Source organism: Oryctolagus cuniculus, chromosome 12 (genome assembly GCF_964237555.1).
Source record: "Oryctolagus cuniculus chromosome 12, mOryCun1.1, whole genome shotgun sequence".
Lineage (NCBI taxonomy): Eukaryota > Metazoa > Chordata > Mammalia > Lagomorpha > Leporidae > Oryctolagus > Oryctolagus cuniculus.
In genome coordinates, this window is record NC_091443.1 from 83,282,085 (window position 1) to 83,306,067 (window position 23,983).

At 49.4% G+C, this 23,983-nt stretch overlaps 1 protein-coding gene across 1 annotated transcript in view; it reads right to left on the reverse strand.

The window, feature by feature from the left end:
* Nucleotides 1-23,983, reverse strand: part of ANXA2 (annexin A2) — a 49,090-nt gene that overhangs the window by 20,510 nt on the left and 4,597 nt on the right. Inside the window, exons 2-3 of the mRNA XM_051821925.2 lie at nucleotides 16,418-16,476; nucleotides 11,243-11,342 (exon numbers count right to left, since the gene is read on the reverse strand). Of these exons, the coding sequence (XP_051677885.1) occupies nucleotides 11,243-11,342; nucleotides 16,418-16,465 (148 nt within the window). The 5' untranslated portion in view covers nucleotides 16,466-16,476. The remainder of the gene's footprint in view (nucleotides 1-11,242; nucleotides 11,343-16,417; nucleotides 16,477-23,983) is intronic.

The window sequence follows — 23,983 nt, forward strand, 5'->3', positions numbered from 1 at the left end:
TTGGACTCCTGCACCCATGTGGGAGACCCAGAAGAATCTCCCAGCTCCTGGCTTTGGATCAGCACAGCTCCAGCCATTGCAGCCATCTAGGGAGTGAACCAGTGGATGGAAGACCTCTCTCTCTGTCTCTACCTCTCTCTATAACTCTGTCTTTCAAATAAATAAGATAAATCTTTTTAAAAAAAGTAAATTTGCCTACACCCAAGACTTTTATGTCACTGACCCAATTTTAGGAAAATTAATGCTTACATTTTAAAAAATTATTTATTTATTTATTTGAAAGGCAGAGAGTGAGAGCCTGTCTTCTCCACTGGTTCATTCCCCAAATGTCCCCCAACATCCTGTAGGAAGGAGAGGTAGCTAAAACCAGGAGCCAAAGACAATTCAGGTCTTTCACGCGGGCAGCAGGAACCTAATTACTTGAGCCATCACCTGCTATCTCCCAAGGTCTGCATTAGCAGGAAGCTGGAGCTGGCGGCTGGAGCCAGGTATTGAACCCAAGCACTTGAATGTGGGACACAGGCATCTCAGCCCCCAGGACAAATACCTGCCCCCAGAAATGCTTACCTTTGATCAAACAGCCCAGGCAAGAAATAATACCTAAAAAGAGTTCACTCCACAAACTGTGATGCAGTCCCCTGCTCTTTCTTAGTCAATAAAACGGCTTTTTGCCTGCCTTTCTATAGCAGATAAGTGTCCAGCCAGCAGAGTTGGAATGCAATCCAATTATTGGAAATCCCCATGAAGAGCCTGAGTGGTTAACCTGCCTCTCACCTAGAAGGCAGCGACAACTATAGTCTGAAGGAATCTAATGTATTTCCCCTAAATTATTTACCAAGCAAACAGCCTGCTGAGAGGCAACATCTAACAGGCTGGGGCTCTTTGCAAGTGAACCATCTAATGCATTACATGTATGCCAATGCCAGGAACTACACACTAAAGGGAGGCTCTTTCTCAGGTGGAAGACTCCCCCACTCCTCCAGCCCACCCCCCAAACCTCACCTGCATCAGCTGTTTCTCCCATACCACGAGCCTGGGACCAACTGCCTAATGAAAGCCACTTAATGCAAGCCCTCTGTCGTGACACCAGCATCCGTATCTCTGCCCGCCTGTGGGACTGAGCCGCTGCTTATCTTTAGAACAGCCCCGCTTCCTCTCCACCTGCTGCCATGATTGGCGAGGCAGGCAATTCCTGTGGAAGTGGCTCAGTACGGGCTGACCGGCAAAAGGGTCATCCGGTTACTGTCCACCGCAGCCCAGGATGCAGCCGCAGGCTGAGGACGGGACACTCAGCTACCTAAGTCAGCACAATCTCCCAACAATAAACAGGCAGGACGCCAGGAAAGCGCCACAAGGAATCTGGCTCCAGGCGCCCGGGAGGGGTGGCTCTGCCTCCTTAGATTTTTCTGACCTCTCAAGTGCCAGTGCCCAGGGGATGGTTTGCTGGATGGACTGGCCCAGGACCTAAGAGAAAGCATGGGATAAGGCTGAAACACAAAGAGACAGCACACCTGCAAAATGCTTCCTTGGGGTCCCAGTCCCCCTGTGTTTGACAGGAGCGGGCCCAAAGGAAGGTAAGCAAAGACTCACCCTGGGGAACAGTGACGTGGTGAGGGATCCTACAGAATGGGTGGTGTGAACACGCTTAGTTCTATGATCCGGGCAGATCTGTAAATTTCTTTTTTTCCCAGAGATGGGCATTTGGCCTGGTGGTGAAGATGCCAGTTAGAACACTGGCTTCTCATGTCAGAGAACTTGCTCTGCTTCTGATTCCAGCTGCCTCCCAATGCCCACCCTGGGATGCAGCAGGGCATGGATGGCTAAAATCGCTGGGAGACCCGGATTGAGATTCCAGCTCCTGGCTTTGGCCCAGCCCAGTTGCAGCCAGTACAGGAAGCTGGGGAATGAACCAGCAGCTGGGAACATGCTTTCTCTCTCCTCTCTGTGCCTCTCAACTAATCCTAAAAATTTAACAATTTATTTTCAAAACTAACAGAAATTAAGGTTTTACACGATTAGCAAGGGAAAGACACAAATATATATATTCATATATTCATTCATATTCATATATTGTACCATACTACCAAGTTTTTAAACATTTGCTCCTTTTTTTTAGAGGTATTACTTTATTTATTTGAAAGGCAGAATGACAAAGAGATGAGAGAGAGAGAATGAGAGAGAGATCGAATTTCCATCTGCGGGTTCACTCCCCAAATAGCTGCAACTGCCAGGGCTGGGCCAGACCAAAGCCAGGAGCCAGGAGCTTCATCCAGGACTCCCACGTGGGTGGTAGGGGCCAAGCACTTGGGCCATCTTCCATTGCTTTGCCAGGCGTCTTAGCAGGAAGCTGGATAAAATGCTGAGCAGCCAGGACTCATCACAGGCAGGGGCTTAACCCACTGGGCCACAATGTTCGCCCCTAGCACTTACTCCTTGAATGAAAATACTCAGCGAACTGACAGCCAGTATTGTCAACATTCTAGTGAGCATCCGGAAGGGCCATCACTGTCTCAAGTACAGAATCAATTTTTCTTTTCTTTTCTTTTTTCTTTTTTTTTTTTTTTTTGACAGGCAGAGTGGACAGTGAGAGAGAGAGACAGAGAAAGGTCTTCCTTTGCCGTTGGTTCACCCTCCAATGGCCGCCGCCGGCCGGTGCACCGTGCTGATCCAATGGCAGGAGCCAGGTACTTATCCTGGTCTCCCGTGGGGTGCAGGGCCCAAGCACTTGGGCCATCCTCCACTGCACTCCCTGGCCACAGCAGAGAGCTGGCCTGGAAGTGGGGCATCCGGGACAGGATCTGGCGCCCCGACCGGGACTAGAACCCAGTGTGCCGGCGCCGCAAGGCGGAGGATTAGCCTAGTGAGCCGTGGCGCGGGCTCAGAATCAATTTCAAGCAACTGCTCTGATAAGGGAATGCCACAAGAGGAAACACTGACAACAGGGCTCCAGCAGAAACTTCGGGGTCCTGGGTCCCTTAAGCCATCCACCGTACTCTTCAAACACAAAGAATGCTCGAGTCTAAATCGATGGCTGAATCCAAAACCACAAAATCAGCCTCCTGGAGTCTCCTCCTCCCCTCTGTGGGTGGAAGCCCCGAGGCGGCTCCACCGTCTGGTGCTCCATGGAAAATGTGTATCTTTATTGACCATGGCAAGGGCCCAGCAGCCGCCTGGAACAGGATGCTGACTCACATCTGCCGAGGCACACTGACTGCCCAGAGAAAATGGATTGCATCTGTGTTTGATGAAGACCTCAGGAGGTACTCAGGGGGAGGTGGGGGAGGGATGACTTGGTAGAAAGCAATGACAAATGGCCTGGATCCTCTCCTTATCCTAATGACTTGGCTTGGACTCCTGGGCATCTCAGTGTCAAAGCTTAGAAGAAATCATCTTTTACAACAAGCTCCGAGGCACACCACGGAGAGAGCACAGGGCCACGGATCCATGGGTGTGCACATGTGGACATATTCTGTATCTTAATAACAGCAGCCTTCTAACTGAGTACCTAGTGCATGCCAGGCGGTCTACCGGGTGCTCCACACCCACTCTCTCGTGCCATTTGTACCACAGCCACGTGAGTGCTGTCGTCCCTGCTGTACCATTGAGGAAGCCAGTGCTCGTGGAGGCAGAGATTCACCCAGCAAGTTACTTGGAGGGACGAGATGCAGACCAGGATAAAAGGGCCCCGACTCACTGCATTTGAGAGCCTCGCTTTCTGTTACAAACCCTACCCAGGGCCCAGTGAGTTAAGCTGCCTCTTGGAATGCCCACATCCCAGATCGGAGCACTAGTTGGAGTCTCAGCTGCTCTGCTTCTGATCCAGCTTTCTGCTAAAGCACCTGGGAAGACAGCAGAGGATGGCCCAAGAACTTGGATCCTGGCCACCTATGTGGGAGACCCTGATGGAGTCCCTGGCTCCTGGTTTCAGCCTAGTCTTGCCCTGGTTCTTGCTGGCAGCTGGGGAGTGAACCAGGAAATGGAAGACTCCCTGTACATATCTCCTCTACACTCTGCCCCTGGTCATTCTACCTTTCAAATAAATAAGCAACTTTTTAAAAACAGAGTGAGAATACTCAAAACTTATAAATAAGAGGAAGACAGCCTATCCTCTCGACACATGTCTAACAGTCCACTGTGAACTCACTTTCCAGGGGCATGCTCTTGAACTTGAGTTGCTACATGTGAACTGGGGGCTCACATCCATTCCCTCCCTGGCCTGGATTTCTCACTCTGAAAAACAGAGGTGATGATGAGTCTTTTTGACCAGGATGCAGAAAAGACCAGCTGAGTTAACAGGAAGACAGGGGGCACAGTTTTGTCTTGAGCATACATTAAGGTAGTTGTCCGGTGACACAACACACCCTGGAAGCTGCCTGAGAGGCCAGAGAGCAAACAGGTACAGCACCAGGTGGGAGGAGACTGGGGTCTCGGGACCTGGCCCACATCTGGTACAGCCTGGGGGCAGGGTCTTAACTCAGACAGCATAAGAGGTTTTTGTCCAGGAATCAAATCTCTTCTCTTCCCATCTCATCTCAGCTGAGTTACTCAGAAAGGATTTAAGGTACCATCTATTGGATAATTTTATACTTTAATAATCTATAACCTTGTCTGATTCCCATGCATGATTATATATTGTTTGAAATTTTTATTTATTTGAAAGGTAAGGTTACAGAGAGAGAGAAAGACAGAGAATCTCCTATCTACTGGTTCACTCCCCAAATGGCTGCAACAGCCAGGGTTGCACCAGGCCAAAGCCAGAAACCAGGAACTGCTTCTGGGACTTCCATCAGGGTGACAAGGGCCTAAGCACTCGGGCCACCTTTCAATGCCTTCCCAGGCATATTAGCAGGGAGTTGGATCAGAAGTGGAACAGCTGGGATGTGGCATCACAGGTGACGTCCAAACCGGCTCAGCCACAACACCAGCCTCCAATGATTGCATTTCTGAACTACTCCACAAGACCAGCAAAAAAGCACAAAGCAGTCTACCACTCACGATTCAAACAAAATTGCCAGTGAAGGCCTTTGCATAAAATGCACGCACTGTTTTGTACCCCACAACTCTATCCGCCTTAGGAAACAGAAGATTAATACCCCAGAGCACATGCAAGCAAAACCAACATACCTGTCCTTCTCGATTCAGAGTGGGGAAATTACTTAGCACTGCTGACACCAGATAAGAATCTGGTTCCTTCCATTACCCCTGCATGAAACTGGTATTTGGATTTCCTTGGGGAAAAGTGGTAACAGTTTTTAGAAAAAATAAAAAAGAACTGAACAGATTCAGGCTATGAAAGCTGATGCCTCCCATTGGGAAGGCACTGGGAATGGCTTCTTGCGTCCTAGAGCTACCTGGTGTGGCCTTGGCATTGATACAGCTCCGCACACAAAGACTATCTGTGCTCCGAGTCAAGTGGCTGTGACTCAGCCCCAGTTTCTTTCTGTTCAGCACTGCTGCAGTCTCACATCAACCTGAACACAAAGAGAAAGGCCTGGGCCACCAGGAAGGGTCTGTTCCCTCTTGCTTGCTTCCAGGAGGGTGAGCCGTGAGTGAGCCGTAAGCCCAGTCCCGGCCTTTATCACGGCTGCTAGTTCTCAGCTTCACTCCTGGCCTGCCAACTATCTTCTGGGACAGAGGCCACTTTTCCAGGCCACTCTGCCTCATGGCACGCGCAAGAGAACGCAGGGATGCAGAATGAACGTAACCCCCAGGTGTGCAGGTGGCTTGCTTTCCAGAGGCGGGGATGTTAAGGCTTGCGGCCATGCAGGAAATCGTAAGTGGTTCTATTTTAAAAGTATAAGAAAAATAAGCACAAAAACTTGCTGCAGCTACGCTTCTATACTTGTGCTTATGGGAAGGGAGGGGAGAATCATCTGCTTTTGCCTTTCTTCCGGAGAACACAAATACTGCTAAAATCAACACTGGCAATAATAACACGGCAACTCATTACCCTCCCCTTCCAGAGAGGGACCAGTTCACTGGCACCGACGCTAACTCGGGTTGTGCTGCCGCTAATTACAATCTATTTTATGTAGACTACATTCATCCTTTTCTAATTTAGCTGACTTTCCTTTCTAGTTATTTGGACGCATATGGTAAACCATGCGCAGCTGTGTTGTACACTCCACAGTATATATTTAACCCAAGGCCAATCGAGACCAAGAGACTCCTACAGATTAAGCCTCAGAAACCTCTTGTTAATTAAGCAGTATGACTACTTCTGCTCGGCTTTACTCAGTTTCGAACCAGACATAAATGAAGGTAACTCACTGCAGCATCTACCTTAAGCCAGAGCGACACAAACCAAGCACGTTTTTAGTTCAGGTCACACACTCAAGACATACGGAGATCCCTTCGAGCTAGAAGCCAGGCAGGCAGACTCAGGCGAGTGAGCTGCAGTCACTGAGTGAAACAGACCAGGGCCCGCCGGACGCCAGCTGCCCACAATCTGCCACGCCCCTTGGCGGCCTTGGCGGCCCCATTCACCTGCACTACCTGTGTGCTCTGGTGCCTCTGTACAAAAGGTTGTAAATGTATTTATTTGAGAGGGAGGGAGAACAAGACAGAGAGCTTCCAAACACTATTTCACTCCCCAAATGCCGCCAATGGCTGGGTTGTGCTGGGTGGGGACCTGGGAGCTTGATCCAGATATCCCACGTGGTTGGCAGGAACCCAACAACCTGAGCCATCACCACTGCCTTCCAGGGTCTGCCACCTGCAGGAGGCTGGAATCGCGTGCTAGAGGCACTGGAACCCAGGTACTGGAACCTGGGCTGCGGGCATCCTAACGGGGTCTTAACCACTGGAGCGGAGGCCTGCCTCTGGGTTACCTTCGTCCTTTCTCACGTGATCCCATGGACTGAAGCATTAAAAAAAGGTGAATGAAATAAAGGCCTTGCCCTTGAGCACATCACATGCAGGGGAAGACGGACCCACCAAAAAATAATCAGGACACGAGGAAACAAGAGCTAGGAGTCTGTAAAGAATGAGCACAGAGACCAAGGCGGCACGGAGCCTCTGTCCATGTCAGCGGAAGCTTGCAGGCGAGGCTGTGTGGCGGCACACGCTGAGACCAGTGGGAACTGCAGGGTGCTGGAGGTGGGCTCTCCTGGAAGAGAAACGCAGAGGCTCACTCTGCCCAAGAGCCAGATACGAAGCTCAGAAGAGAATCCGGAACCACGGAGGCAAGATGCTCCATGAAAAGACGGATGCAAGTGAGGCATGACAAGGGCGGGGTCAGGGATGAGCAAGAGCTGCCCAGGACCTGCCACCTGGCACGGCCAGAGCCAGCCCGTGCATCCTCTCCTAACACCCATGCCCCACTCCAGGGCTGCTCCTGTTCCCAGGCCTAGTGTTTGACAGCAACTGGTAAACCTTCTGCCTGGCCTCTGGCTCTCCTCCCTGAGAACACACGGGCCACGGGGAGGGTGTCAGAGCAGCCCAGGAGCCGGATCTGCTCATGGCACACTCCCACAGGCAGGTGCACACACGTAGGCCATCCTTCCCTGGGACACAAGGCCTTAACAGAGGCCTTCTGCTCTCGTCTTTTGGCTATTGTTTGTGGCAACACTTGAGGGTTACACTTTAGTTTCCTTTGATGTCCAGGAAGCACCATCAACCTGGCCCTGTGTTCTCCCGATAAAGGCTTTGAGGTAGGAGTGAGGGCAAGGTGTGGCACAAGCACCTTAATTACACTGAAGATACACGGGGCTTAAGAAGGGCAACAAGGATTTAATGAGCCCTTGATCTAAGGGGCGTGAGCTGCCTAAAAAATATCAAGAAGAAGGAGAAAGGAACAGAAGGGCTGTTATCTTCCCCAACTAATGACTTTTTTGTTTTTAATTAAGTTTTCTGTCTTCTATTATGAAGGTAATGCATGACATCATAAAAACTTCGGGGGCTGGAGTTGTGACTCAGTGGGTTAAGCTGCCACCCACAATGCTGGAATCCTAGATGGGCACTGATTCAAGTCCCAGCTGCTCCACTTCTGATTCAGCTCCCTGCTGATGGCCTGGGAAAGCAGTGGAGGATGGCCCAAGTGCTTGAGACCCTGCACCCGTGTGGGAGACAGGATGGAGTTCCAGGCTCTTGGCTTCAGCCATTTGGGGAGCGAACCAGCAGATGAAAAATACCACTCTCTGTGTCTCTGTCTCTCCCTTTCTGTCTCTCTCTGTAACTGTGCCTTTCAAATAAATGCATCTTTTTTTAAAAAGATTTTTTTTTCCAGGCCTCCCACAAGGATGCAGGGGCCCAAGGACTGCTTTCCCAGGCCACAGGAAGTGGAGCAGCCAGAACTTGAACCAGTGCCCATAGGGGATGTAGGTACTGCAGGCTGTGGGTTTTACCTACTACACCACAGTACTAGTCCCTAAATAAATCACAGGCCTCAGTCTGCACAAAGCCATGTTCAAATCTACCCCACTTGAAACCAAAGCCAAGCAACCTGGAGCATGTGAATGCTCACCTGTGTCACCCACAAGGCAGGAACGACAGAACACGCATCGGAGATCATGAAGTTCACCCCCTGTGACTGTTCCTCAAGTGCTTGGTGCCACATCAGCCCACAAAGAGCACTCAGCAAGGCATCAGCAGGGTAGTGGTGGTGTCAGCTGTTTCTGACTCAGCTGCAAGGCGGGACTCCAAAGCTTAGCCCTCCAGCCATTTCTCCTTGGAAACGAGAATATTTTTTTCTACTAACTCCGAAAGGGCCTGAAGGGATTTTATTACCATGAGAGTTTCAGCTGTGACCAGAGTTCATTTGCACAATCTTTCTTCATGTTCCAGTGCTGAAAGCTTTCTCATGCAGAGATACAAACAGCCTTTGTCCCAAGCTTGAGAATGGCAACCACCTTTGTTGGAAGAGTTAACTGGTAAACCTTGAGGCTGTTTCTGCAAGAGCACATTGGGAAACCACAAGAATCCAGGTGCACCCTAACCGTGGAAGAGAATGCCTTATAGGAAAGCAGACGTGTGTGTGTGTGTGTGTGTGTGTGTGTGTGGAGGTCATGTATCTTGGGCAGTGTCTATGTGCTAGACACTATGCTAAGTGCTTCCTGCTTCACAACAGCCCTGGGGGGAGGGAACTTACCCACTTCATAGGTAAGCTAATAGAGAATTAGCAAAATCCAGTGTTTTCCCGGAGTCAGATCCCTGGTGGGTGAGTCATGGAGCCAGGATTTGAAGCCAGATCATGTAAGCTCTCACCCACTTTTCTCCCTGACTAGAGCTGACTATAAGGAGATGAACCTGCAGATTTTAGCTTAAATTTTCTGATTGGTGGCTTTTGACAGGAACAGTCATCTAAAAGCACCACCGCCACCAAGCTTCTAACAAGTCAAATTGTGATGCTTCCTTTGTCTCCCTTCCACTGCCCTGGCAGCCACTCCGCAGTGGTCACTGTGTCCCCATGGAACAAAAGGCTGCCCCGAAGCAGGAGAAGCATCCCTTATGTCTCATTAGAACCACAGGACATCAGGGAAACTCGCTGCTCTCCTTCCAGTCTCTGCACTCAGTCACCAGTTTCTCCAAGGGGCTGAGCAAAGGTGGCCATGTAATTTAGCCTCCAAAATCAGACCACACAGAGCACAAAAAGGGCACTGTTTGTAAATATGCAGACACAGACCCGGATCAATGCCACCTGAGCATTAGGTTCCCATATTCCAGCCTTGGGTGAAGTGCCTGTGACGCGTACACGGGTGTCACCAACTGAAAGCTTCCACTCGGGAGAGGCAACGTGTGACAGGCTCTTCACCAGCAGCTGTTCTAACTGCTAGGTCCCATCTGCATCCCTATTGAGCCTCATGGGAGAAGGAAGAGCTTTGGCCAAAGAGAGGCGTGGGGTAGGCATTTGGCATAGCAATGCAGACACCAGACTAAGGTACCTGCATCCCATAGTAGAGTGCCTGGATGGACTGTGGGCTTCAACCCAACTCTTGCTTCCTGCTAATGTACGCACTGGAGGCAGCCAGTGATGGCCTACATAGTTGGGTTCCTGTCACCCATGCAGGAGACCTGGACTGAGTTTCCAGCTCCTGGGTTTGGCCTGGCCCAGCCCCAGCCACTGTGGGCATCTGGGGAGTGAACCAGTGAATGGGAACTCCATCTCTCTAACGATGATGATGATGATGATGATAATCACAACACACTTAAAAAAAAAAAGAGGACACGTGAAGAATCACAGGAGTCCCTACAGTTATCACAAAGCTTCCAGGGACTGATGGGGTGGGGGGTAACCCCAAGGATTGCTTCATTGACCTAAGCCAACCGAACATCCACTTCAGTAGGTTAGAAAACATGATGACCCCAACAAGTCTGGACCCAACTCTAACCAATTAAATGCTTGATTCCGAAAGAGAGGCTTTCGTGTCTCGTGTTCCTTCCTGGAACTCAAGGCAACACACAGCTCTTCTAGTTTGAGATCCCAACCTACAGAGGAACGTAACTTACAGGGTTAAAAAAAATCTGAATTTTTTACTCATTAGATCAATCTAAGAAGAAAGCACCAAAATTTTCCTATAATTTTTCCAACAAATGTAGTGAAAGCCAAGGAGACTCCAAGCAAGAAGGGGCCCCAGGGATCCATCATGACCAAGTTCTTCCTTACAGAAGATGGGCGGAGGCTACAGAGGGAAGAGCTGAGCCCGAAGCACATGCCCTCAGCTCAGACCGCACTCTTCGCCTGCAGCCTTCTTTTTTTTTTTTTTTTTGACAGGCAGAGTGGACAGTGAGAGAGAGACAGAGAGAAAGGTCTTCCTTTGCCGTTGGTTCACCCTCCAATGGCTGCTGCGGCCAGCGCACTGCGGCCGGCGCACTGCGCTGATCCGAAGCCAGGAGCCAGGTGCTACTCCTGGTCTCCCATGGGGTGCAGGGCCCAAGCACTTGGGCCATCCTCCACTGCACTCCTGGGCCACAGCAGAGAGCTGGCCTGGAAGAGGGGCAACCGGGAGAGAATCCGGCGCCCTGACCGGGACTAGAACCCGGTGTGCTGGCGCCGCAAGGCGGAGGATTAGCCTATTGAGCCACGGCACCGGCCAACTTGCTGCCTTCTATAATCGTGTTTCAGATGCTCGCTTCTAAGAGCGGTGAGAGGGAGGGAAGGAGGGAGGGAAGGAGTGTGGGGGTGCAGTGGCTCAAGCCGGGACATGCTCCTTGGCAACTGTGTGCAGAGCCTTGAAGGAGAATGAAAACATAACTACAATGACCTTGGGAAGACGCAGATGGGCAGAGCCAACACATCACCCACCTTTGGTCTTGATGGCCGTCTCAATATTCAGGGCATCCCGCTCAGCATCAAAGTTGCCGTAGGCTTTCACCGAGCCATATGCACTTGGGGGCGTGGAGTGCTGAGGTTAAAAGACAAACATGTTTCAGTAACACGCCTTGAAAACCCTCTTGCTAAAACAACAAGTCCAAAAATACATGCTCTCCTATTGTTTCTCACATCATTCTGACACTAGGTTGACCGGGTGAAGTACTAACATGCCATCACATAACCAAGAAGAGAGTTCTTTTGTTCCAATGAGAATTCTTGACAGGCTCAGCTAGCTGAGAACACGCTGGGGATAGTTCCACTTTTCATCTCCTAGTGAGAGCTCAAACGCAGACAAGGCCAAGCCCGGGGTGGGGGCGGGGCTGAAGCCAATATTTATTCAAGAAGGCGCTGAACACCATGAAACTGGGCTGGCAGCAAGAAGCTAAAAATGTGGAAATGCCTGAATGGCGAGGGTGTGGAGCCAAGTTTTGGCTACACTAGGCCTTTATCACTGAGCTCCCAGCTCTTGAGAGCAGAAGGGAAATGCTGGCTGCCCACACTGCTGCCACGTAACCAAAGGTCGCAGCTTTCTCTCTCCCTCTACTCTGGCACCCACGGTGGCCCCGTGCTGGTCTGGCCAGATGGCCCACATCTGGGGTTTGCCAAGTCCCGGCTCCTCCCTCTCCTCTCTTCTTTATCTGCCTTCTCGAACTTCTGGAACACCAGCTCCTCTGCATTGCCACTCTCCCTAGCTTTTGCTTTTCTTACCACCTTTCAAGCATCCCCTCTTCCTTACCCAAGGCCACTTGGCCCACCCCTCTCCCAGATCCGATGCATAGGAGCCTCCCAGGCGGAAGACAAAAACGGTGTGCTCTGCCACCAGCTCTCCTCGCCATGGCTGCCGAGTTTCCTCCTTCTTGGAAAGACTCTCAAAGTGTCCACCACCTCCCGTCCCCCCACCCCATCCACCCCCTGCTACCCAGTCCCACAGCAAAGGACAAGCAATGAGGAAGGAGCGAGGGTTAGGTGAGTTAATGGCCTTGCCCCACCCTCAATGTCAAGGCTGCCCTTCACTGGTACTTTCTGCCCCCAGGACCTAACGCCCGTAGAATGTGATGACTTGGCCTTGGCACAGCTGCTCAGGAGAGTGCAGACACTGTGGTGCCCTAACGCCCCCTCTCCGCCCCCAGGCACCCCCACACCCCCACACCCTCACACTAGGCAGTTTTATTAGCGATGGGGTTGCACAGAGAGACACAAAAGCCCTCCTCTCAAATGTCTCTGGGACCCGTGAGCAATCCAAGCCCAGGGCCAGACACGTGTATTTTAGAGGACCCCCTTGGCCAAATAACCAATGCGGTTAACACAGCTCTGAAGCACGCATGGAGCATCAACCTATGTTCCACATACTTTTACATGTGAAATTTCCCAGTTAGACAAGGCAAGAAAGAGGAGCACCCAAGCGAGAAAATGTGAAGGCCAAGCCCTGTTCGGAAATACTTAGCTGTATTTGCTATTGTAGCTATGAAACATGGGCGGGAACCTAAGGAAAACTATTTGCCCATTTTTTTTTTAAAGAGCCATCAGTTATTTATTTGCAATGGCAGGCAATCTGGCCATGGGGCAATGGCCCATATGGCTTCATTTAGGACAAACGTCACCTCATTCCAAAAGCAACAGCAAACAGGGAGAAGTTTTGTGTAATTTCAAAGTATCTCTGGAAACAAAATTAAAGGGGTAACTGAATCTATTACCCAAAAAATCCACTTGTCTGAAAATCAAATTATTAAGGCAAAAGGGACCTTAAGATACAGGGGAATATGTGACATGTTCTGTTTCAGTCCCAATCTCCACACAGAAGAACGCATTACAGTTTAGACTCATTTCAAAGGCTATGTGAAAAGCCCTCTTGAGAAATCTGATACTAAAAGCAACCTAATAGTCAAACGCATTAGAGAAACAAATTACTTAGCACCTGGGCTTGTCTGGACCTCAACACGCAACTTGCATTGCTGCCAACAACAGCAGACACGAGGCCCGGGAGGAAAGATTTCAGAAAACTGCCCAGGCTTTGCAGTCGGGCTTTCTGCCGGGGCTTGTACTCGCCCCTTTCATTGAGCATTCTGAAGACAAGAGCTATGCACAACAGGCAGGGTTGTGTACCAAACTGCTGTCAACCCTCTTTTGAGTGCATTTCAATTCTAAGAGCACATACTAGGGTACTCCAAAAAGTTCACGGGAAATGTATTAAAATCATGGGGAGGCAGGCACTCAGCCTGCAGCAGAGACACTGGTGGCGATGCCCATGTCACATGTCCCACTTCCAGCTCCTGACTCCAGCTTCCTGCTAATGCAGACCCTGGGAGGCAGTGGTTGGCTCAAGGGATTGGGTTCCTGCTACACATGCTGGATTGAGTTCCTGGCTCTGCCACTGGTCCAACACCAACCCCTGTGGGTACCTGGAGGGTGAATCTGGATGGCAGCTCTGTCTGTCTGTCTATCCTCTTTCTGTCTCTGTCTCTCAAATGACAACTGTGTGAAAAGATAATGTGTACCTTCCATGAACTTCCTGTAGACTTCATATTTTGAGGGATATGGCTACAGGCCAGTGTCAGTTCTGAGTACCAGTAAAAGCCATTTCTGCCAAGATGGCCTGGAAGATGTATGGTGCTACAAGATGTTTTATGTACTCAGGGTGGCATTCTGGCACAGAGGATTAAACAACCACCTGCAACATTGGCATCCCATATCGAGTGTCAGGAGGGGTCCTGGCTATTCCACTTTCAATCCAACTTCCTGCTAATATGTCTGAGAAGGCAGCAGAAGATGGCCCAAGTACTCGGGTCTTCTGCCACCCACATAGGAGACTGGGAAGGAGTTCCTGGCTCCTGGGTTTGGCCTTGTCCAGCCCTGGCTATTGTGGCCATTGGGGAATGAATCAATGGAGGGAACATCTGTCTATTTCTGTTTCTTCAAATTCTTCTTTGTTGCTCTGCTTTTGAAATAAATAAATCTTTTAAAAAATTTGTACATACTCAAGATGTATATTTTGCTTAAATCTGAAAATATTTGCAATGACTCATATAGAGTTTTAAAGTTCTTAAATATAAAAAGAAGAAGCAAATGCATTAGTATTTTCAGGTTCATATATTTCCTGTGAAAGATAAATTTAATTCTGAGGTCCCTGATAGACAAAGCAAAAAGGGAAACATGACAAATTACAGTCATTTCATTATTTCCCTTTAAATAACAACAACAACAACAAAACCACTCTAGCTCTTTTGGAGAAAGAAACTTAACAGGTGCTAACTTTAAAAAAAGTTATGTCCTGGGGCCGGCACTGTGGTGTAGCGGGTAAAGCCGCCACCTGCCGTGCCGGCATCCCAGAGGATGCTGGTTCTAATCTCGACTGCTCCACTTCCAATCCAGCTCTCTGCTATGGCCTGGGAAAGCAGTAGAAGATGGCCCAAGTCCTTGGGTCCCTGCACCCACGTGGGAGACCTGGAGGAAGCGCCTGGCTTCTGGCTTCAGATTAGTGCAGCTCTGGCTGTTGCAGCCATCTGGGGAGTAAACCAGCAGATGGAAGGCCTCTCTCTCTCTCTCTCTGTCTCTTTCTCTCTCTCTCTCTCGCTCTGTCTCTGTCTCTGCCTCTCTGTAACTCTGCCTTCAAATAAATAAATAAATCTTAAAAAAAAAAGTTGATTGGCCGGCGCCGCGGCTCACTAGGCTAATCCTCCGCCTTGTGGCGCCGGCACACCGGGTTCTAGTCCCGGTCGGGGCGCCGGATTCTGTCCTGGCTGCCCCTCTTCCAGGCCAGCTCTCTGCTGTGGCCAGGGAGTGCAGTGGAGGATGGCCCAAGTGCTTGGGCCCTGCACCCCATGGGAGACCAGGAAAAGCACCTGGCTCCTGGCTCCTGCCATCGGATCAGCGCGGTGCGCCGGCCGCGGCGGCCATTGGAGGGTGAACCAACGGCAAAGGAAGACCTTTCTCTCTGTCTCTCTCTCTCGCTATCCACTCTGCCTGTCAAAAAAAAAAAAAAAAAAAGTTGATTGTATAAAATCCAAAAGACATAGAACCAGCTTTATTTATTTATTTTTTTTTTAAATTTGAGAGGAGAGAGACAGATAAACAGAAACAGATAGCGCCCATCTACTGGTTCACTCACCAAAGGCCCACAACAGTCAGGGCAAGGCAGGGCCAAACCTCAAGCCAAGAACTCAATCCAGGTCTCCTACATGGAAGAAATGCAATTACTTGAGCCATCGTGATCTCCTCCAGGGTCTGCATAAACAGACTTGAATTAGCAGGAAGCTGGAGTCAGGAGCTGGACCCAGGTATCAAACCCAGGTACTCTGACATAGGACATGGCTGCTGCTGCTTCTTCTTCTTCTTCTTCTTCTTCTTCTTCTTCTTCTTCTTCTTTTTTTAATGATTTACTTATTGATTTGAAAGGCAGAGTTACAGAGAGGCAGAGACAGAGAGAGAGAGGTCCTCTATCTGCTGGTTCACTCCCTAGATGGCTGCAATAGCCAGAGCTGTGCCAATCCAAATCCAGGAGCCAGGAGCTTCCTCCAGGTCTCCCACACGGGTACAGGGGCCCAAGGACTTGGGACATCTTCTACTGCTTTCCCAGGCCATAGCAGAGAGCTGGATCAGAAGCAAAGCAGCCAGGACTTGAACCAGTGCCCATATGGGATGCTGGCACTGCAGGCGGTATAGCTTTACCCACTATGCCATGGCACGGGCTCCAGGACATGGCTTCTTAACCAGCATCTCAATGGCTAAGCCAAATGCCTACCCCAAGAATCACTTTTGATAAGGCTGTAACTTACCCCAAACATGAATAAAATCCCAGGGTACTGCGCTAAAATCATCATTGTAACAATTATCACGTCGACAAGTTAAGTATGGTAGAAGAAAACTCCAGCCACCACCATGTTCCTAACTCTGTCCAATTTTAACTCGATGCCAAGAAAGCTTTTAGAACTATGACAATTTTCCAAATTGAACTACGAGAAGTCATGAAGAAGAGGGTGGAACCAAATGACGAGCATCTGACTTTGGCCCCCATTTCTCTTAGGTTATGCAAGAGAAGCGAATAGCACAGTCAGCCAGAGAGAAAGGTCCAATTTGCAAAAATCCCACAAAGTGAAAATGTATACTTACATCACCCTCCAAGCTGAGCTTGCACAGAATTTCATGAACGGTAGACATTTTGAAAGAAGCTGGAAAAAAAATACAACACAAAGTCTTTAGGAAAAAGCTTTATCCCCTGAAGGTCAGTGATTACTTATACTCATTTCAACTTCTTGGACCATTTCAACTGAGGATACTGGAGTGATTTTTGCAAACAGATGCAATGCCCCTCTTAGACTGGAAAAATAGAAGCTCTGAGGTGGTTTGCCTTAGGCTTGGGACGGACTAGCAAATTCACCAGTCTCTCCTGCTCTATTCAAACAGCCTTGGAGAGAGACTGACTTGTGAACAGTAAACCGAAATGCTGCTCAAGGCTAACACAACTTGTTCAAACAGGATAGAACTGAATCTTCCCCTTCTCGGAACCCTGATAAGCTAGTCCAGCCGGCCTCGACAGCTTTGCTTCTCTAGAGTAATTTAAGACATGGAAAAGGGCCTGAAAAGGAAGGGTGGGGACTGAAATCAACTGCACACTCATGCTGGCCCATTTCTTCCTGGACCCCTCATTACCGTTCGTAATTAGTTCCTTAGTCTAATGATGCTTACAAGCTATTAAACTGTTTATGAGAAAGACAATGAATAGATTTTTCCGATATTAACTCCTTCCAAAAACAAAAGGACTGAATTTCTTGTATTTAACATTCAAAATGGCTGAAATGCTGTCACCTTTCAGTTAACCACGCGGCCATGACACAACAGCCTGAAGAGCTAACTGGCTTTCGGCTTTGCCATCGCACAGTTCCTGGAACTGCCACACCCGAGCCTTGGTGTAAGGAGGGTTCCACAGGCGGCAGACAGGTCACAGGGCACCAGCAGCCCAAAACAAAGGAAAACGAGCGGAGCCGTGCCCTGGAATAGTGCAGAACAACAGGGAAATGACAGCACCTCCAGCTCTGGTCTCTGGGATCCTGGAGCTGTGCCTGTGCAGATTCAGCCTGCTAGCCTCTCCCCACACTTTGCTTAGTGTAAATATTTTCACAGAACTGGTCTGGAGAGAGTATTTGACATGAATGCTGGCCAGTTGATAAGGAAATTTTGGACCAAGCGGATTCCAGGCCCCAGGTTGGGTAGGAGAGAGATAGAGGATTGGTCTTTATTTGGGATCAAGGATGTATTCTGTACGATTTTCATCCTGACTCTCTCCTAGACTACTCCCCTCTTCCTGATGCTCACAGAAACCTTACAAGCAAAACAAAACTGAAAGTCAGCCCAAGCCATTCCTACTCTCCCACCCCTCCCCAGCATCTCCTACTCCTAGGGTATTCATTTGGTCTTGCTCTATCAATAAATTGTGACGTAGCCATAGAATGGAATATTATTCAGCACAAAATAAGCTCACAAGCCACAGAAAGTCACATATGAACTTTAAATACCTATTACTAAGTGAAAGAACCCAACGTGAAAAACCTCAGACTGTAGGATTCCAACAATATGACCTTCTGGGAAAGGCCCAACGTGGAGACCATGAAAATATCAGTGGTTGCCAAGAGTGTGCTGGAGAAGAGATGAACAGGTGGAGCACCTGTGGGGTGGGTTAAGCCACCACCTGCGGTGCCAGCATCCCATTTCAGTCCCAGTTCAAGTCCTGGCTGCTCCACTTCCCATCCCACTCCCTGCTAATGTGCCTGAGAAAGCAGCGGAAGATGGCCCAAGTGCTTGGGCCCCTGCACCCACATGGGAGACCTAGATGGGGTTCCAGGCTCCTGGTTTTGGCCCCAACAGTTGTGGCCATTTGGGGATTGAAGATACCTTTCTCTCTCTTTCTCTGTGTCTCTTCCTTTCTGTCTGTAGCTCTGCCTTTCAGATAAATAAAGCTTTAAAAAAAAAAAAAAGTAACAAGAAAAGTTGGAGCACCAGAGGATTTTTAAAGCAGTGAAGTCATCCTGTATGATACTGTAGCAGTGAATCCATGTTGGTCAAAGCCCACAGAAGGCACAGACTCCAGGTGCCCTCTACACACAGTGTGCGCCTCGGGTGACGAGGCTATGGCACACTCTGGTGGAGGGTGCTGCTGGTAAGGAAGGCGAGCCCGTATGAGAATGAGGGAGCATATGCCAGCTCTCCGTACATCCTACTCACTTTGCTGTGAGCTCAAAACTGCCCTAAAAAATAAAGTCCGTTTTGAAGAACTCTTGCTCTATAGCTGAGTTGCCTACTATTAAGCATTTGACATGTAACAGCCCAAATGGAGATTTCTCTCCAGCACAGACTGCATTCTGAAGACTTAGGGTGGAAAAAAGAATGTAAAATCTCAGTAATCATTTTATACTGATTACTTACTCTAATTGTGAAATGTTGGGTGTGCTAAGTTAAAGGAAACATACTACTTACATTTAATTTCAACTGTTTTCTGTACCATTTTTAATGTGGCTACTAGGAAGTTTACAACCGAATATGTAGTTCACATTCTCTCTCTACTGGGCAGTGCCTTTCTGGAGGAGTCCGGAGACGCATGGTTCAATCTTAATCCAAAATCCTTTGTCTCACATTTGGGTCTAGTGGAGCCTAAGCTTGAGATGAGTTATCAACATGGGCACTCTTGAGTCTTAACCAAAGCACAGGCAAAATTCCTAGGACATCAACCCACCCAGCCCTGGGACTTGGCACTGGAGCAGGACTCCAGTGGGGGATAAAGTGCTGTGATCTGGGGTAGATGTTTGGTGCAGCAGTTAAGAAGCTGGTTGGGACACCTGCATCCCGTATCAGAGTGCCAGGGTTCGAGTCCCAGCTCTGTTCTAGATTCCAACGTCCTGCTGATGCACACCCTGAGACAGCAAGTGATGGCTCATGTACTTGGGTCCCCGCCACTCACATGGGAAACCTGGATTGAATTCTGGGCTCCAGGCATCAGCCTAGATCAGCCCCAGATGTTGTGGGCATTTGTAGAATAAACGAACAGATGGAAGATATCTCTCTCTCTCTCTCTCTCTCTGCCTTCCAAATAAATTAAAAACTAAAATAAATGCAAAAAAAATTATTAAACTGTTATCATTTGCCATGCAGAACCATGGAGCCACAACTGTAAACAGCCAAGAAATAAAAATGCCATTAACAGGAATAAGAATAAAACCAGCGATGTACAGGGTGGAGTTGCAAAGCGTAGATTAAATCCCACTTAATAAGTCAGGCGCCGCACACTGGTCCTGATGCCTCAACTACAAAGGCACAGTGAGTTGTTACCGTGCGGTTCTTTCAAGCTGTCTCTCCGGCTCTGAGCACTGGCTTTGTAGACAGCTGCCTAACCGTGCGCCACACAGGACCCCAGCACTGCACAGATCACAGACTCCACGCACTTCAGCTCTTCCCTCACAGCCCCAGACCTGGAGGAAACGAACAACCAGGCTTTCTCAGAGCCCCACAAATTTTGCTTTCCACGTTCATAAAGGTCCTGCTCTTTCATCAGATCAGCCCTACAAGTCACTAGCAACAAAATCCATTTGCTTGTTTCAAAATAGAGTCAGTCCTCCATGGCTCCCTCCTACTCCAGCAGGGTCCAGCCTGAGCATCAGAGCCCAGCCTCGGGAGTGGGCCTTCAGCCCAACAGTTAAGAAGCCTACGTTCCACATAAGAGTGCCCAGGTTCCATGTCTGGCTCTGGTCCCTGACTGCAGCACCCTGCTGATGCAGACCCCAGGAGGCAGCAGGGAAGGCTCAAGTCACTGGGTTCCTGATACCCACAAGGGGAACCTGGGTTACTGTCTAAGCTACATCTTGCTCCCAGCTCTGGCTGTTGCAGGTATTCGGGGAGTCAACCAGTGGATAGGAGCTCATTCTGATTGCACCTCCCTCTCTCTCCCTCTTAAAAAAAAAAAAAAGGATCCATTCTCACCTCGGTCTGCCTGGGAACCCAGCCTCCCCTGTTCTATTGCCCACTAGCACGGGGAGACAGAGCCAAATCGTTATTTGCCTCTCCTCAAACACACAGACCTCCTTTCAGCTGCAGCTCCTGGTTCATGTCTCCACCCACATCACCTTACCCTCGCCCTGGTGTGTAAGTATCGGCTCCAAAAGAGTCACAATGGCCCTCATTCCACAGGGCTCTCTCTGGCCTTCAGTGCCAACAGCACTTGTTGATACCACCTCGCCATGCATTCACTCAGCAGAAGGTACTGCATGCCCTCCACGTGTTACATGTTCAAGTGACAAACAGGTGTCAAGTACAATTCAAACCACTAGGGACTGTTTTGGTTTTTTTTTTAAGATGTATTTATTGATTTGAAAGGCAGGGTTACAGAGAGGCAGAGGCAGAGAGAGATCATCCATCTACTGGTTCATTGTCCAAATGGCCGCAATGGCTGAAGCTGGGCCAATCTGAAGCCAGGAGCCAAGAGCTTCTTCTGGGTCTCCCACATAGGTGCAGGGGCCCAAGCACTTGGACTATCTTCTGCTTTCCCAGGCCATAGCAGAGAGCCAGATCAGAAGAGGAACAGCCGGGACTAGAACCAGTGCCCATATGGGATGACGGCACCACAGGCAGAGGCTTAACCTACTGTGCTGCAGCGTCGGCCCCAGCAAAGTCATTTTGAGTACAACTGATCTGATGTTAGAAGAAATACCTGGCTTGGCCACCCATGATGTTTGTAAAAACATTAGTCTAATATCTTTGACTAATGAGAATGTGCCAATGTGCTGCTTCCCTCAAAGAAAGGAAGAAAAAAATCTTGGCAATGTTACTTTTTTTTGTATTTTTTTTTTAACAGGCAGAGTGGACAGTGAGAGAGAGAGACAGAGAGAAAGGTCTTCCTTTACCGTTGGTTCACCCTCCAATGGCTGCTGCGGCCGGCGCACCACGCTGATCCGAAGCCAGGAGTCAGGTGCTTCTCCTGGTCTCCCATGCGGGTGCAGGGCCCAAGCACTTGGGCCATCCTCCACTGCACTCCTGGGCCACAGCAGAGAGCTGGGCTGGAAGAGGGGCAACCGGGACAGAATCCAGCGCCCTGACCGGGACTAGAACCCGATGTGCCAGCACCGCAGGCAGAGGATTAGCCTAGTGAGCCGCGGCACCAGCCTTGGCAATGTTACTTTCACAAACGCAGGCGACCTGTAACAAGCACACACTGGGTCTGCCCTATGTGAAACGCAGACTCCCAGCCCTTCGTGAGACACCTGAGCCCTGGGTCACCCAGCGCCAAGGCCAGAACCCAGGGCTCCTGACTCCGGGGTCTTTGCCCTGTAGACTTCCCCACTGTGGTGGTTCTGCCCAAGAGGCTGAGCCAGAGAGCAGAGCAAAGGAATTCCAGCTGAGATTAGCTCCAGGCTTAACAGTGAGGCCTGGGCTGAGAAGGGTGAATCACCAGGACTATTCCAGTCAGAGTCAGGACAGGAACAAAAGCGCAGGATGTTGAAGCACAGGTTTTAAAATGAGCCATGGGGCCAGCACTGCAGTGCCGGCATCTCATATGGGAGCTGGTTCAAGTCCCGGCTGCTCTGCTTCTAATCCAGCTCCCTGCTAATGCACGTGGGAAAGCAGCAATGGGCTAAGTGCTTAGGCTCCTGCATCCATGTGGGAGATACAGAGGAGGCTCCAGGCTCCTGGCTTCAGCCTGGTCCAGACCTGGCTATTGCAGCCGTTTGGGACATGAACCAGCAGATGGAAGACCTCTTTCTCTATGTCTCTTTCTCTGTCTTTCTCTCTGTAACTCTGGCTTTCAAATAAATAAATATTTTTTTAAAAAGGAAAAAAAATAAGGCATGTGTAGTATAGTGCCCTGTAGGGTTCTCAGATAGAAGTTTCTGAATGGAGCCAAGTTAGACCCAGCCATGGAGATACAGGAAGGCCTGCGAGCCAAAAGGGAAGAGGACCTGACACACAGGCTGACTGTGCACCAAAACATTTGCTCGGGAGCCCTACTTTCTTACCAAAGCCAGTGGCTCTGTCTCGAGCATACCCATTGTCCCGGATGAGATTAAGAATGAAGGCGCCGTGCCCCAGGAGACCTCTTTGCCTCCACCAACCCCCCAATCCCAGCACAGGAGGCGTGAACAATGCACAGCACAGCACAGCACAGGCACGGCTCTGGAACCCGCAACCGGCACGGCAGCCTGCATCGCTCTGGCCAGCACTTCGACCTCGCCCAGTCGGCCAACTGGTTTCAACTCGCAAACAAGGAAAAGAAAAAAGATCAGCCGATAGAAGCAGCTGACAGACAGAGCATTCCCAGGGAGGGGTGAGTTTGCAGAACATGCCAGGAAAATGGCCCTTTATCTCGAAAGGTTTTTTCATGAAGATTATAAATGAGCGGTACAGAGAAACTTACTGAAGGAGGCACACCCACCTCAAACTGGTTTCCAACAATGCCCCACTGGGGAGGGAGAGCAGCTTCACCTTGCACCGCCCTAACCAGGGGAACCCATGGTTTTCTCTGGCCTCGAAAAGATTAAAAATTAACAAATCAGACTGTGCAGTGCCTGGCTAGGAAAGCTCTTGGAATCCCAAGCTAGGGAGTAATGAACTTTATGCAGCTGTTGAGAAATAAGGCACTTAAATTTAACAGAGGGACAGGAGGAGAATTCAAAAAGCTCAGGGAAAATGGAATTGAAGTTTATGTTGGTGCAAAAAAAATATGTTTTTAAATCCAGGCAGATGAGGGGGGTCTTCAAAAAGTTTGTGGAAAATGTGTTCTGAAAAATACTATGCATGGATCTCAAGATTTGTTGCACCACAATAAACTTTTCTTTCAATTCTATTTTTTCTAGAAAGTTTAAGCACCTTCACATTTTAGAGATCATTTAAGGGCTCATCCTTTTTGAAACACCCTCAGAGATTTTACTGTGTTTTATTGTTTCACTCCAAAACATAAAACACATACAGCAGCAAGAAAGTACAAGTGAAACAGATTTCAGTTTTCCAAAGAGAAAAGAGACACAGTTTGCGTAAGGTTGAAATAAAAAATGCAAGCGTGGGGCCAGCACTGTGGGGTGGTCAGTAAGGCTGCCACCTGCGACACCTGTACCCCATGTGGGCACTGGTCCAAGTCCCAGCTGCTCCAGTTCTGGTCCAGTTCCCTGCGAATCGGCCTGGGAGGGCAATGGAAGATGGCCCAAGTGCTTGGAACCCTGGACCCATGTGGGAGATCCAGAAAGGGCTCCTGGCTCTGGCCTAGCCCAGCCCTGGTTGCTGTGACCCTTTGGAGAATGAACCAGCAGATGGAAGACCTCTCTCCCTCTCTACCTCTGCCTTTCAAATAAATAAAAATAAATATTTTTTTAAAATGTAAAATTAAAAAGTCAGCACTTTTTTAAAAAACACACAAGTTCCACTGACCTGAATTGAGGAGAACCAGCCCCAGGAAAGCTCAAATAAGAAAGGAGCAAACAAAAGCCTGAAGTAGGGCCACACAGAGCTCAGTCTAATTCAGCAGTTTCAGAGACACACCCACCCACTTGGAGTGTTGATTCGTTACCACAAAACAGATCCTTAGCAACCACAACTGAATCTAGAAGGGGCTGGAGGCGCCAATGAGGATTTCAAAGCAAAACTGGGTAGGGGTGGGAGTGTGGAAGGCAGGGTTTCCCCCACCAAAGCCCTGGCTGGACA